The following is a 16,703-nucleotide window of genomic DNA, read 5'->3' on the forward strand; positions in this document are numbered from 1 at the left end:
ATTATTACAAATATAAAAGGTATTTTGACCGCAGCTTCCCACACTCTTGGTTGGGCTCTGGGGCATACCTAGAATCATAGAATAAGGGGCCTGTAAGACCATACAAATAAGAACATAAGAAGAGCCTTGCTAGATCAGGTCAAATGTCCATCCAGTCAAGCATCCTGCCTTCCATAATGGCCAACAAGATGCCTCCAGGAAGGCTGCAAGCAGGGGGTAAAGGCAATAGTTCATGCCCTGTCTTCCACACTGTTGCCCCTGAGCTACTAGCAATTAGTGCCATACTGCCTATGAATATGAAGTTTCCATCTATAGCCCTCATGGCCAATATTTGCTGATAGACCATACTTTATAAAGCCATCAAAGGTAGAGGCCAGCTCCGCAACCTGTGGCAGTTAATTCCATAAGTAAATTATGCATTGTTAATTAGGACCATGGGAAGTATCATCAGGAAAAAAACGTCCTTTTATTTTCTCTCCCCCCCTACCCCCATTCATGGTGGTTAGCCAACCACACAGGTTGGGCTGGTTCGCACAATCACCACAGCCCACCATGGCTTATTTAAGCCACAATGAGTTGTGGCATGGACAGGTGGGTCAACCCCTGGTAGAGGGTTGCCATGGTTTGTTGTGTTGTCGGAACCCCGGCAGCAGGGGTTGTTTGAGGGTTAAACAACCCTTGAAAACCCTACAACAGACCATAGGTTATCTGAGGGTTATTTAACCCTCAAACAACCCCTGCTGCCTGAGTTCAGACAACACGACAAGCTGTGGCCAGGGCTTGAATAGGCAAGCTGGCACCCATGGGAACTGCAACTCATCATGGCTTACATAAACCACGGTGGGCTGCAGTGATTGTGCAGACCATGTCATTGTATAACTTGCGCCTAGTCCTGCAATTCAGTTGCTATCTTGAAAGGTTTACATACCCTCATAGAATCTGTGTTTATTTGCCAACATTTCATTGCTGATACCTTCACCCCTAGAAGAAGGGTGTTTGTGAACATTCCATAGCGTTCTAGTACCTCAGCCGATGGCTAGGATGCAGGATGTCAATGCTTTCCCCCTAATCTCTTGTGGGTAAAACGAACTGCTCTTTGAAAAATCTGGCAATACTTAATGAGTCCAACCTTTATGAATAGCTTTCAAGGTAGCGACATATAAACAAAAAACCTTACCATTGTAAAATGCTTTGTAGGAGGGAAATGAACTGATTGAACAAATACATATGGATGCAATCTTCTGGGCTTTACCTAATCCTTGGTTTGGAGTCTTGTGCTTGCTAAGTGTGCGGTGCTTATTGTTTTCATGAGGGATTGTGCTCTTTTCTTTCCAGGTTGGTTAATGAAAATGAAGTGAAACAATGGAAAGAACAAGCAGAAAAAATGAGGAAAGGTGAATGAGGAAAATATAAAATCCTTGTGACCTAAGCCAGGGCTTCCCAAAGAGGGTTGTGTACGAGATAGAGTAGATGAAGGGTAACCATGGCAACCAGGCCTTTGTGTGTATATAGAAGGGCCACAGGACAATGATGGAGCAGATGGTTTGTTTAAGGAACTTGGGTAAGCAGGGCTGGGAAGAATCTCTCCCCAAGGCCTTGGGGAGCCAGACCCAGTCAGGGCTGTAGGTCAGAGGGAACTGCGGTTTCTCCGCTTAAGGCAACTCCTTGCATATATGTAGTTGTGAGAGGAAGTGACATCATAGAGGTGGAAGGCCCAGAACCTCATCTCATTCTAGCTGTGTGGGCAGAACATACCACAGGATAGCTGGCAGATTTGAGCTGTGTCGGTGGTTTGGAGTCTAAATATTGGAGTTGAGGAGTAGGGAACCCCTGAAGTGGGGATTTAAGGAGCAATTTGTTAACTTATAAATTAGTACATTTTCACCTTCGTCCAGACCTCCGGACTGCACAATCTTAACTTCCTTTAGTATTCTTTGGAAGAAAACATGCTTTTGCTAGCATAGGTGGAAGAAACCAGTGTTTTAAAACTTCCTGAGGTAATCTTTATCAGGAAAGGAGTAACTTCTAGGAGTGGAAGCAGGGCAGCGGGATACCAAAAAACTCTCTTTGGCTGATTGATTGGTTGCTTTTGCGAGTGGATTCCTGTGAATGATCCTTCCCCATATTGAACTGCAAAAAGTCTACATGTGTGCAGGGGAAGTAGTCTAACTTATGCCCTATGAGCACAATCTAGAAGAAGGAAAGAATGCTGTTTTATCTGGCCAGAGTTCATCCCTGTTTTTTGTGCTGGTTGTCTTTTCTTACATCAAATGATAATAGGATTTAAGAGAATGTCAAGAACCACCAATTGAAATCTTTTTCCACAAGGCAAATTTTCCTACACACTCAAAAGGGGGTGGGGGAATCCCCAATAGATGCTTTTTCCAGCCGTACATTAAGCTTCTAGTAATATAGAACGCTTTTCCAAGACAGACTATTTATTCCGGGTCAGAATACTCTTTTTTTATTATTTATATCCATTTATATCCTGCCTTTCCTCCAAGGAGCCCAAGGTGGCATAGATGATCCTCCTCCTTTCCATTTTATCCTCAGAATACTCTTTTTTATTCATTTATATCCATTTATATCCTGCCTTTCCTCCAAGGAGCACAAGGCGGCATAGATGATCCTCCTTTCCATTTTATCCTCACAACAACCCTGTGAGATGGATCAGGCTGAGAGCTTCCATGGCCCAGTGAGCTTCCATGGCTGAGTGGGGACTAGAACCCAGATCTCCCGACTCCCAGTCCAACACTCCATCCACTACACCACACTGGCTATTGAAAAACCCCCAGAGAGCCACTACAAGTTTGAGTAGGTCACACCTAGATGGACCAGTAGTGGTTTAGTGCAATGGTTAGTGTGTTGGGATCCGGGAAATGCAAGTTCTAGTCCCCACTCGGCCAAAGTCACTCAGTGGGTGACTTTGGGCCAGTCACAGACTCTCAGCCCAACCTACCTCACAGGGTTGTTGTGAGGCTAAAATGGAGAGGAGGAGGCTTATGCATGCTGCCTTCAGTTCCTTAAGGAGGAAAAAAGGCGGGATATAAATGTAATAAATAAAAATAAATAAACACCTGCTATCTGGTCCTTTTTTAACCAAATAAGATGGGGGTTGAAGCTGTGACCTTCTCCATGCAAAGGCATTTCATTTAAGCCATGTGCCCTTCCACTGAGCTATGATCCCTCAAGGAAATTATGGGTGACCAGCCAGATGGGCGATTAATAAATTTAAATTTAATAATAATAATAAATAAATTTACCGTTTCCTGAACAAATACGTTCCACCTCCTGCTTGTAGCAACTGAATCTTTTCCTTCCCTCTCCCCAACACAATTAAAATAGTGCACACCGCAGGGTAAACCTGTTGAGAGCCTTCTTGTGCTTTCATTTGGTGTGTTAGTTTTGTGTCTCTACCTAAAGTGTAGAAGGCTATTTATTAGTGACATTTTCTCCATCCAAACTGGGAATGTTTTCCTACACAAGGTTCACTGAAATTAATGGGAGCTCATAGGATGCATTTCAATGGGGCTGTTGTTACTTGTGGGTTCCTCCTCCTATTGGTCCCGGTACTTAATACAGGGACAGCTTTCTCCGCCATCATTTCCATGACATCCCAATAACAAAATAATTAGTTGTGACATATTTAAGTTGCTTTCCTTTTTTAAAAGAACACCATGAGCTCCAGCAGAAGTTGGAAAAGAAAGAACGGGAGTGTGATGTCAAGACCCAGGAGAAAGAAGAGATGATGCAAACTTTGAATAAGATGAAGGAAAAACTAGAAAAAGAACTGTCTGAGCATAAACAAGTCAAGCAGCAAGTAGCAGACCTCACAGCACAGATCCACGAACTTAGCAGGGTGAGACCAGACCACAGGCTCTCCTTTTAATGGGGGAAACGTGACAGATTCTCCACATTACTTGTAGTCCAGTTGAACAACGGGTTTGGCTATAACACTGGGTTTGAGGCAGCAAAGTAGAAGATCTCTCATGTCACTGAGGGGAGGAAGTGGTCAAAGTCATAAGGCAAATGTTGGCATCCCTGCCCAAGTGAGGTTCCCTTGGCTCATTCCAACTAGGACCTCTCATACATAGAGGAGAATTCAAGATGGTGGCACTGACTGGGAGCACTAAACTGCCCCTCAACCACATCGGTTTCAGGGTGGTGTGCAAGACATACCCTTACAAGTAGAGTGTAACTATCATGCAAACAATAAAACTGAGAGGCAGTACACAATACATTTATGCAAGCAGCGTACCCACAACCCAAACGCAACTTGAAGAGTCCTCAATTTCTCCACTTCAGATCCTGCTTCTCTTTCTCGTTTTCAGTTTCAGTGGTGGTTTGAGCATAACCTTTAGACAGTGATCCATCATTGGTACCCTGAATGCTGTCTCACTTGTTTGTGCTTCAAGCTGCCTTGCAGTTCCTGTCATGACAGTGTGTTTTCTCTCTTCCTTACAGAGAGCAGTATGTGCTCCGATCCCTGGGGCCCCCCCTCTACCACCCGGTGCTCCTGGGGGCCCCTTACCTACAGCCTCGGTAGGATCTCTTCTTCCAGTTCCTCCGCCACCGCCGCCTCCTGGAGGAATCCTCCCGCCACCCCCGCCTCCTGGTGGTCCGCCTCCTCCGCCAGGGCCCCCTCCACTCGGAGGTCTGACCCCAGCTCCAGGAGCACCGCTGGGGTCGGCGCTCAAAAGGAAAAACATTCCACAGCCCACAAATGCTCTCAAGTCCTTCAACTGGTGCAAGCTGCCTGAGGTAAGGAGTTTGTTCCCATCTGCCATTTTGTGTTAATAAGTGCTACTGACTCTCTGCACACTAGAACCTCTGTTGAATTCATCAGGGAATGAATCATGGCGTTTTGGAGTTCTACAGTGCAGGAATGGGGAACCTGTGGCCCTCCAGTTGTTGGACTCCAACTCCTATCAGCCCCAGCCAGCATGGCCAATGGTAAGTGATGGTGGGAGTTGTAGTCCAGCAATGTCTGAACGGCCACCAGTTCCCCACCTCTGCTATAGTGGTTATAGCCTTGATAGTTTTTTTTCTTCTCACCATTCACTCACCTCTTCCACCAAGCTCTGTAAGCCCGGCAAATCAGCTTGGGCCCTGCAATTGGACAGACCCACCGTGTTCCTTACTTCTCTCCATCCTTATCCACAAACTTTGCTTGCTTGCTGTGAAATGCATGTGTGCACATGCCTGTCACGGATGCTAAGCCCTCCCTCTGAGAAATGAGGCAGCAGAGACTTGCTGTGCAATCCACAAACTCTTTATTCAGCTAATACCACATCTGAGGCGACTACAAAAGCTTAGAGCTGTCTTCTAGGGCTAATTTGCAAAGTAAATCTTTTGGTAAGAGAGTTACTGAAAGCAAGTTCATTGCCTTTTCAACCTTGGACAGGTTTCTCAGCGTGCCCGGATGTTTTTTTCTGAGCTGCCTTCAGGGAGGATCCTCCCAACACAACTTCTGTTGGGCAGTCAATCTGGTGTGATGCTTCCCACCTCCTCCTCTCAACTCCGCTCGCTTAACTCGGCAGTGAGTTCTGGCATCTGTCAATCCCGAAGCACCCTCCCCCTCCAACAGAGCCTGGGTGCTCACGGGGAGCAGGGAAGAGGGTCTCTGAGCCTGTCCCTCCTCCTCGATAAGCCCCTGGAAAGGTTCTTCACTGGCTCCTGGGGAGTCTTGGGGAATGTCCTCCCCCATACCCTATCTCTGCTGACCTTCTTCTAATTCTGTCTCTGAATCTGATTCACAGTCCAAAACCAAAACAAAAAGCCTAGGCCCAATCCTGGCAATGGCCTTATAAAAGATCCACTCTGGTTGGTTGGTTGATTTCTAATACTTATATACTGCTTAAAATAGCAGAATCTCTAACCAGTTTACATACAAAAATTAAAAATCACAGTTAAAAATACATGTACAGTACAACGCTAAAACATTTCAACTTTCAACAAGTGTAGGGTCAAGAGAAATAATAAAAGAACAATAAAATAGAGCAGCATTATGATAATTAAAAGCTTGCATAAACAAGTATATTTTCAGGAGGTATGTAAAGCACACAACATTTCTACCTCCTGAACTGTATGGGGGAGGATGTTCCAGTGGGTGGGCACCATTGGTAAGAAGGCCCCGCTTTCTGTGGGTTGTAGAACAGCCAACAAGGCCTCCTCTGAAGATCTTATGGGTTGGCCAGGTATATATAGAGGAAGGCAGTCTGCTAGGTATCCTGGTCCAGAGTTATTTAGGGCTTTGTATGTCAACAACAAAACTTTGAACATGGCTCAGTAGCTAATAGACAGCCAGTGCAGTTCTTTTAACACAGGCGTGATATGTGCTTGCTTGCTTGCTTGATCGATCAATTGACTGATTGCTCGTTCTTCATTTCCTGATTTGTTTGGAGCCCAGTTCCAGTATGTACTTTCTGAATATATCAAGAGGTATGTTAATGGACCCCTTCATGGATCACTGCCTTGTTGTGGCGAAGGGGCTTGCGTAACTCAGTGAAGCCATAAGCTATGCCGTGCAGGGCCACCCAAGACGGACAGGTCATGGCAGAGAGTTCTGACAAAATGTGGTCCACTGGAGAAGGAAATGGCAACCCACTCCAGTATTCTTGCCAAGAAAACCCCATGGAACGTATCACAAGGCTAAAAGATATGACGCCGGAAGATGAGCCCCTCAGGTCGGAAGGTGTCCAATATGCTACTGGGGAAGAGCAGAGGGTATTTCCAAGTAGCGCCAGAAAGAGTGAAGCGGCTGGGCCAAACCCGAAAGGACACTCAGCTGTGGATGTGTCTGGTGGTGAAAAGAAAATCCGATGCTGTAAAGAACAATATTGTTTAGGAACCTGGGATGTCAGATCAATGAATCAAGGTAAGCTGGAGGTGGTCAAACATGAGATGGCAAGATTGAACATCGACATCTTGGGAATCAGCGAACTAAAATGGACAGGCATGGGCGAATTTAATTCAGGTGACCATCATATCGACTATTGTGGGCAAGAATCCCTTAGAAGAAATGGAGTAGCATTCATAGTCAACAAAAGGGTGGGAAAAGCAGTACTGGGGTACAATCTTAAAAACGATAGAATGATCTCAGTACAAATCCAAGGCAAACCATTCAACATCACAGTAATTCAAGTCTATGCCCCAACCACTGAGGCCGAAGAAGCTGAGGTTGATCGGTTCTATGAAGACCTACAACACCTTCTAGAACTAACACCAAAAAAAGATGTCCTTTTCATCATAGGGGATTGGAATGCTAAAGTAGGAAGTCAAGAAATCACCGGGATAACAGGCAGGCATGGCCTTGGTGTACAAAATGAAGCAGGACAAAAGCTAATAGAGTTTTGACAAGAGAACACGCTGATCATAGCAAACACTCTTTTCCAACAGCACAAGAGGCGACTCTACACATGGACGTCACCAGATGGTCAATATCGAAATCAGATTGATTATGTCCTTTGCAACCAAAGATGGAGAAGCTCCATACAGTCAGTAAAAACAAGACCTGGAGCTGACTGTGGCTCAGATCATGAGCTGCTTCTTGCAAAATTTTGGCTTAAATTGAAGAACGTCGGGAAAACCACTAAACCATTCAGGTATGACCTAAATCATATCCCTGATGAATATACAGTGGAGGTGAGGAATAGATTTAAGGGATTAGACCTGATAGACAGAGTGCCTGAGGAACTATGGACGGAGGTCCGTAACATTGTTCAGGAGGCAGCAACGAAATCCTTCCAAAGAAAAAGAAATGCAAGAAAGCCAAGTGGCTGTCTGATGAGGCTTTACAAGTAGCTGAGGAAAGAAGGGAAGCAAAAAGCAAGGGAGAAAGGGCCAGATATACCCAACTGAATGCAGAGTTCCAGAGAATAGCAAGGAGAGACAAGAAGGCCTTCTTAAATGAACAATGCAAAGAAATCGAGGAAAACAACAGAATGGGAAAGACTAGAGATCTCTTCAAGAAAATTGGAGATCTCAAGGGAACGTTTTGTGCAAAGACGGGCATGATAAAGGACAAAGAAGGCAGGGACCTCACAGAAGCAGATGAGATTAAGAAGAGGTGGCAAGAATACACAGAAGAACTATACAGGAAAGATCTGAATGTCCCTGATAGCCATGATAGTGCGGTCACTGAACTTGAGCCGGACATCCTCGAGAGTGAAGTCAAGTGGGCCTTAGGAAGCATTAGTAACAACAAAGCTAGCGGAGATGACAGTATTCCAGCTGAGCTATTTAAAATCCTAAAAGATGATGCTGTTAAAGTGCTGCATTCAATATGCCAACAAATCTGGAACACTCAACAGTGGCCACAAGACTGGAAAAGGTCAGTTTACATTCCAATTCCAAAGAAGGGCAACGCCAAAGAGTGTTCAAACTACCGCACAATTGTGCTCATTTCACATGCCAGCAAGGTGATGCTCAAAATCCTACAAGCTAGGCTTCAGCAGTATGCGAACCGAGAACTACCGGAACTACAAGCTGGGTTTCGAAGAGGCAGAGGAACTAGAGATCAAATCGCCAACATTCGCTGCATCATGGAGAAAGCAAGAGAATTCCAGAAAAATGTCTATTTCTGCTTCATTGACTACGCTAAAGCCTTTGATTGTGTGGATCACAACAAACTGTGGCAAATTCTTAAAGTGATGGGAGTACCAGACCACCTTACCTGTCTCCTGAGAAACCTGTACGAGGGTCAAGAAGCAACAGTAAGAACCAGACATGGAACAACCGATTGGTTCAAAATTGGGAAAGGAGTACGACAAGGCTGCATATTGTCACCCTGCTTATTTAACTTATATGCAGAGTACATCATGAGAAATGCCGGGTTGGATGAATCAGAGGTCGGAATTCAGATTGCTGGGAGAATTATCAACAACCTCCGATATGCAGACGATACCACCCTAATGGCAGAAAGCGAAGAGGATCTAAAGAGCCTCTTGTTGAGGGTGAAAGAGGAGAGTGCAAAAGCTGGTTTGAAACTCAACATTAAAAAAACGAAGATCATGGCATCTGGCCCCATCATTTCCTGGCATATAGAAGGGGAAGAAATGGAAGCAGTGACAGATTTTACTTTCTTGGGCTCCAAGATCACCGCAGACGGTGACTGTAGCCATGAAATTAAAAGACGCTTGCTCCTTGGGAGGAAAGCTATGGCCAACCTAGACAGCATAGTAAGAAGCAGAGACTTCACCTTGCCGACAAAGGTCTGTCTAATCAAAGCTATGGTTTTCCCAGTAGTAATGTATGGCTGTGAGAGCTGGACTATAAGGAAGGCTGAGCGCCGAAGAATTGATGCTTTCGAACTGTGGTGCTGGAGAAGACTCTTACGAGTCCCCTGGACTGCAAGGAGGTCAAATCAGTCCATCCTAAAGGAAATCAACCCTGAGTGCTCATTGGAAGGACAGATACTGAAGCTGAAGCTCCAATATTTTGGCCACCTAATGCGAAGAGAAAACTCCCTGGAAAAGACCCTGATGCTGGGAAAGACTGAAGGCAAAAGGAGAAGGGGACAGCAGAGGATGAGATGGCTAGATAGCATCACCGATGCAATGAATATGAACTTGAGCACGCTCCGGGAGAGAGCGCAGGACAGGAAGGCCTGGCGTGCTATGGTCCATGGGGTCACGAAGAGTCGGACACGACTGAACGACTGAACAACAACAACATGTTAATGGATCATCTTTATCCATTGCATCTCCTTGACCCCGCTCTGGAGGTGAGATGCAGCTCATCCATTAGCCATGACAACCCATTGCAGGAGAAAGGACGTTTGCTTCCAGAAAGGTCTTATCTAGTCATACTTTGCCCCACCTACTCTCACACCTTTCCCTGCAGTCTTTTGGGTTGGGCTCCCATAATCTGTTGGTTGCCTGGTGTGGCTGTCCAAGCCAGGAGCAGCTTGAGTATACTTATGGCTACTAGACGCTCGGAAGAAGTGGGGGGCTCTTTCCTCTGCCCTGCCTGGAAACTTCCCATATGCGTCTGGCTGGCTCCTGTTTGAAGCAGAATGCTAGACCTCTTTAGTCTGATCCAGCAGAGCTGCTTTTATGTCCCTGATCTATGGATCACTCTGGAAGGACTCCATTTCTCTGGAACTTAAAATTATTTCATATGTTTGGAAATGATGAGAGAGATACATCAGTGTCACTTCACATTTTCTTCTGCTAACTACATCAAAAGTTGTATGTGTTTTTTAGGGGTGACCTTGCCAAGGAGCGCTGTTCATGTAGCTTATGTTTTCACTCGATTGTTACAAAAATGTAGCACATAGAGAAAGTGATGCTTCTCCCATCCTCTTCCCATCCCCCAGAACAAGTTGGAAGGTACTGTGTGGACTGGCATTGACGATGCAAAGGTGTTTAAAGTGCTAGATCTTGAAGACCTCGAAAGAACATTCTCTGCTTATCAAAGGCAGCAGGTAAGTGCCTGTCCAAGATGTGCAAGTAATCCCAGCTGCCTCCATCGGGTGATATTTGGAATGTACCTTTTCATCATCATCTTCGTTATTTTTGTGTATAACACCATTTTAACTTGTCATGTTGGCTTTAGTTTCTTGAATGCTCGGGGGCATGCCAGTGTTTGTGATTTCAAATCAAGTGTGTTGGTTCATGGTCTGATTGCGGAAGCCATAGCAAAAGCGTGTGCCACCTGACCATGCGTTTTAGTGGCCAAGCATGCTCACATAATGAAGATGGAAAACAACATTGCTGGGAATGGCTAAAGACTAACCCAAGATGAAGCTGCATGTGAATATTTATTTTTCCACTGTTAAGAACAAGTCTTTGATATGTATATCTGAATAGTAGTTTTATTTCTTTAGTTAAGCCACTGCTGTCTCTTAATCATCTGTAATGTAGTGACTTTAAAAATGGTAATAGATATGAGGGAGAAGAGGGGAAGAATAACAGTGCCCTTTTCCTTACAAAAGCATGTGGCATTCTCATGGTTGCCAATTCTTATTTATACCCAAGCATTGTTCTTCCAAGTGGTAGCTGATTAAACTAGAATTTGAAGAACAAGTAGAGACTGCACCATCAACTCAAACTGCTAGCAATCACCAAATGTCCCAGTGGTACAACCCTAAGCAACCCCCACCCCACCCCCACATATATGTACAACCTTTTTCTTCTTCATGAATGCTGCATGCATTCATGAACGCAATTGTATGCATGTGTATTTCACTCCATGTGCACAAACTGAAATGCACATGGATATTGTCAGTGACGGTCTTCTACATGTTGGTTTGCACACTTTCCTATATCGAAATGCCTTTTATGCAAGTTTAGGCAGTCCACAGGATCTCACAACAATAGTCCCCCTTCTCATTTCTCAGGCAACCAGAGGGAAACACACGTCTTGTTCCTATTGAAGTCAAATCCTTCCTGTTCAGGAGACTATTTATGTTCTCCTTAAGGGCACATTCAGGGCCAATGCACACTTTACATAGCACATGGATTTGAGTGTACACAGATATTGCAGACTGGTAAACACATGAGGGCGCACATCAAGGAGACGCAATCGATCAGAGACTCCTGAACTGCATTTGCAGTCTCCCCCCCCCGCCATGTTTATAAACATGTGTGTCCATTGTACTTCCTATGTAAAGTGCGAATTGGATGTCATATGAGCACTTTAGCAGGACTTATTTCAAGTCAAGCAGCTTTACTTTAATCCAAGGGTGAGGAACTCTGGGACAGCTAGCACTGCATAGCTAGCATTGGCTACGCTAGCTAGGATTTATGGGAATTGTAGGCCAAAGCATCTGGAAAGCCAGAGGTTGCCCAGCCCAGGTTTAGTCCCATGTATGCTTTTCCTGTGCCATGTATACTTTTCATGTATGCTTTTCAAAATGCACACCTAGCAAAAGGGTTGTATGCAACAACTTGCCATATAATTGCAACAAAAAATAAGACTACAATGTTTTTTTTTAAAGCTCTTATGCCACAAGGAGCTATCTGAATTTTCTCTTGAGGCTCACAGTCATGGTTGGCTTGTGTTCATGACTGGTTTTGCTACCTGATTGTTTCCTCAGTTGGGAAAAATTGGTGTGAATTCACCCTTTTATTTGGATTCCTTTTAAAGTGAAGGAATTCATTCCTAGAATCTGAAGTGTAGGTAACCAAAGTGTGTGTGTGTGTGTAAGTAAAAGATAGCGAAGTAAGCAAAGTGTAGATCAGAAGCTGCTGAGGAATTATAAGTCGTCTTCATCTAGCCTGCTGGAGTAATCCCTTGGTGTTCTAAAGGCTGAAGACTTAAACACTTTAAGGGAAAAAGCAGCGTCAGTAAGTAAGCCCTTTAGAAGGTGCACATTTAATCTCTTCCTGATGCTAATCTAGGGAGGGATGGCCTCCAGCCTGAGAACTTAGTTGGATGTCAAGAGTTATCTAGCACTAGAGTCTGCAAAGAGTTGCTGCAAGAGAAACTTCTCTTCATCTCTCTTGGTACTTGAGAGATGCTGAAGTCGTATGCGTCGGACAGTTGTGTAGCTTTTGGCAGAGGCTGAAATTGAACATACAAAGCTTCCTTGATTCAGCCAGACAACTGAGCCATCTACCCAGTGTTGTCTACTCTCTAGAGTGTCAAGTAGAAGTCTTTCCTAGCCCTGCTAGGCTATAGGGTTCTACCCTTAAAGGCAGCCTAAAATAATTTTAAATAAATAAAATAAATACTACTCCCTGAGATCTTTTTAACTGGAGATGCTGAGAATTGAATCTTGAACCTTTATGTGTTCAAAGGCCCCACATCTAACCAGTGTCATATTGGATTAAAAAAAGCAAAAAGCAAATATACAAAAAATTTCATGTGTCATCCTAGGTGTACAAGGGAAAGTAGCTGGGAAAAACTTTGTGTATTGAAGTAGATCTCCAGGAATTTCTTGGCATTGGCATGGGTACCAACCGTGTGTGTGTGCGTGTATCCATAACTCGGAGCAAGACTTTATGCATCTTATGAAGTGGACTACAGACGACAAGAACATATGCCACAATAATTATGTTAGTCTTTTAACAAGACTCTTTGTTGTGTTTGCTGCAACACACAGTTAACATAGCTACCCCTCAGGAAATTGCCATCACTATATGGTCACCTCCAGTCTGCTCACCAGGAAACAGAGACCTGATCCCTTAGGTTGAGGAAGCTGAATGCATTTAATGGGGTATTAGGGCTGCTTCACACATGATGTAATTCATACCTGAGAACAGTGGAGGCTGGAGGCTCTGATGTCAGTGGGGTGGTGAATCCTCTCTCAGTTTCAGTCAGAACTCTAAAGGAGCTCTCCAGGGTGCTTCACAAAGCATCTTGGATAGCTCCTTTAGAGTTCTGACTGGTTGTGACTGAAACCCAGAGAGGATTCTCCCCCCCACCCCACTGACATTGGAGCCTCCAGCCTGCACTGTCTGAGAGGTCTTATGCATGTCTTATGTAGATTCCCATGCTCAATCTATGCCCACTAGGAAGATCTAGCCAGTCCTGTTTTCCTAGCAGGTATACCTGATACTAAGCTCACATGTGTTCATGGAATATGCAGATGTATGCACAGGTGACTTGTTACTTCCTGGGGGCTTCAGGAACCAATTTTACGTCCTTGGAACCCCTTGGGGGCCACACTTCTGCTGCCCACCGAGCCACACATATGCGCGCACACAGACACACACTTTCTCTCCCCCACACACAGTCACAAAAACACGCGGGCGCTTCTCTCCCCCCGCCCTCCAATTCCAACAATGTGGATCATGATCGTTGGGAGGAGGAGGAGGTGAAAGCCTTTTGTTCCTCCCAGAGATAATGACTCAAGTCGCTGGGATTGGAGTGGGGGAGGCTGTAATCTTGTCCCTCCCATCCCAGCAGCCTGGATCATGATTTATAGGAGGAGGAAGAGGCTTTACTCTCACCCTCCTCCCACTAATCATGATCTCACCAGCCTGCCAAACAGCTGTTTGATGGGCTGCTGGGAGTAGATTCTACTGGGAAACAGAGTTGGAGAGAGTCATCCCTGCTGCCCATTTCTCAGCAGAATCACCCAAGTCTGCTTCTCACACGCCCTGTGTAGCAGGGTGGTTGTACACACAGGGAAGGAATGTGGCGGGGAGGGTTTCCGTGGTGGGCTCCACTGGTGGCCTGCGCAGGCCAGTTGTGGCCCATGGGCTGCATGTTGCCCACCCCTGTTCTAGAAGAATGCCATCGTGTGTGAAGTGGCCCTTCCTTCCCTTCTGTACCACATGCAATGAACACTGCTATGCTCTTCTGCAACTTAACTTATTTCAGTGTGACTTTGTGCAAGAAGCACTTATTTCCAGCGGATTCTAGCAGCATTCCAGTTACTGATCTGAATGCAAATCAGTATTCAGATCAATTGGGTTGCTTTGATAGCTTAACTTCCCCAGTAATTTAAACTGAAATATTTAGAGGACATAGACACAATTTTAAAAAAGACACACTCATACTCAGCTTCAGTTCCTGTTGCAAATTCATGTATCACTGTCCTCTGCAGCACAAAATAACCTGTAAAAATACTGCTTTCATTGTCTCTGCAATCAAAATATTTGGTGCTTGCTTTGGTATTAAAATGTCGGTGGAACCATAGAAGTATTAGGCTTTCTATACCATAATGTAAGAATTCTCCTAAACTGAAAGAATGCAAATGTAACGGTGCTAATGAACTGAGGAGTCTAGCAAATTCTGAAGTGGCCCATCAGTTGAGATAAGGCTGCTTTCTCAGAAAGAGGATTTTCAGTGCTGTTAAAGTCAGGAGAGTTAGAGATGCAGATCCAACCTGTGGGACAAGATCCATAAGGAGATTCTTCAGTCCAAGCCTCAGTTAGCATAATCCCCAGTAGTTTGCGCCAACCTCTATGTGCTCCATCCGACATCGTTCATCTCCTCCCTTGCACCTCCCTATGCATCCACACCAAAATCTGGTCTGCGGGTCCCCCCAACCCTCTGGAGCTGTTTGCAGTGGGTGTTTCCAGTGGGTGATCTGGGATGTTTGCAGTGTGAATGGGAAATCCATTCCTCCAGGAATGTCAATTCCACTACCAGACAGACGCCATTGAATGTAACCCTATGGTTCCATGAATCTATGATTACATTTGATTCGTATTTTATCAGGCTATTGTAAGCAGCCCGAGAAGGGGTTTGCTTGGCAGAACATACATCTTTTAAATAAATTCTTTAAACTAGGCTTGTGTCGGAAAGGTGTAGCTTCTTCACTGTAGTAGGACACAATGACAGAGACATAGTTCCAGTGACTAAGCTTTATTCAAAGGTGAATCAGGTGACATAGAGCAGTCTTCAGAAGTCACTGCACTTAATCTTAGAAGTTACAAATCAGTTAACTTGAAAGCTAATGGCCCATGGCTTAGATTAACGAGCAGTCCAGAAGCTTAGTCATAGTCTGAGACTTATCTTTCAGAAGAACATTAGGGGTTCAAAGCACTTGGAGATCCTGGTTTATGATTCAAGATTCAAAAACAGACTATGGTTCACAATTCAAGAGGAGTCATGGCTAGAGCCCCAGGCAAAAATAGAGATGTTCCCAAAAGCAGGATCTCCATACTCAGGAGCCCCAAGTTGATTCGGGTTTAGGGTCAAGAATAGTTACAGCCCAGCAGTGTCCCTGCTCTTAGAGTAGTTCCTTTTACAGAATTGCAGGGGTCCAAGCTGAATTAAGTGCAGGGATTCAAGAATAAAGTAGGCCAAAGAGCCATAGATGGAACAGTCCCAAACAAATGCAGAATTTCTATGCACAGAAGCCCCAAGCTGACTTGTTTCAAAGATACAGGAATAAGTCAGGACAAGGCAGAATCCCAGCTTATTGGAAATGCTCCTTACTCCAGGATCTCACATTGCTGAGGCCCAAGTCGACGCAAGTCCAGGTTTTCAGGAATTAGCTAGACAAGAAAGAGTCCTGAGCAGCAGAGAGGTTTTCCCCTCAGAACTTTTACTGAAAAGGGCCCCTGGCAGATCTTGGTTCAGGAGACCAGCCTAAAACCAGACAAGGCTAAAAATACACACATACCAGCAGATATCAGGTCCAGCAACGGAGCTTGCACTGGAAATCTCTAATGTGCAGGTGTCAAGGTAAAACAACAGTCTTAAAAGTCACGAATAGTTCAGACCAGAAAGAATTCTGGGCAACCAAAGACAAAAGTATTCAATTCATGGCAAACAATAAGCCATGGTCTATGAGAAGACTGGCATTCTATTTCACAGCAGGTTTTAACAATGCAAAGTTCAACAGACAAAAGTCCAGAGTGATGACGAGTCCAGGGGAGAGAGCTTTTCGGTAGTCCTATTGATGGAAAGTCCAGGTGGAAAGTGTACCAGGCAGTAAAGACAGAGTGTCTGTTCTCAGTCAGGGAACCAGACAAAGTCCCAAATTCCTTGTGTAGCATTAGTTGCCAGTTTGGAGTTTTATGGTTACAAGATTCTCTGGAAGCATGAACAGACCAGGCAGAAAATGTTTGGCAAAGGAAGACCATTGCAGATGAGGAAGAAGAGTTCTAGATAATAAAAGACGTAGACACCAGCAGAGCCTCTTAAGCCCATTATTAATTACTTAGCTCTGACAAATGAACCTGACACATAAGCAATTAATATGTCAAACCAGGGCATTTTGGCTCTGCCCTCTTGGGCAGATGCTGACAGCCAAAACATCTCTCTAAACATCCCTCTTTCCCTCTAGCTTGTTTCCCATG

General features: G+C 44.7%; 1 protein-coding gene across 3 annotated transcripts in view; it reads left to right on the forward strand.

The window, feature by feature from the left end:
• DAAM1 (dishevelled associated activator of morphogenesis 1) overlaps nt 1–16,703 on the forward strand; it is a 244,376-nt gene that overhangs the window by 193,045 nt on the left and 34,628 nt on the right. For all 3 annotated transcript variants that reach the window (XM_084835994.1, XM_084836010.1, XM_084836003.1), the window contains exons 12-15: nt 1,336–1,394; nt 3,672–3,859; nt 4,465–4,761; nt 10,319–10,426. In XM_084835994.1, the coding sequence (XP_084692120.1) occupies nt 1,336–1,394; nt 3,672–3,859; nt 4,465–4,761; nt 10,319–10,426 (652 nt within the window). The remainder of the gene's footprint in view (nt 1–1,335; nt 1,395–3,671; nt 3,860–4,464; nt 4,762–10,318; nt 10,427–16,703) is intronic.

The sequence above is a fragment of the Heloderma suspectum genome, chromosome 1 (assembly GCF_057233095.1).
Source record: "Heloderma suspectum isolate Gila_16-S chromosome 1, 16-S_ref, whole genome shotgun sequence".
NCBI lineage: Eukaryota > Metazoa > Chordata > Lepidosauria > Squamata > Helodermatidae > Heloderma > Heloderma suspectum.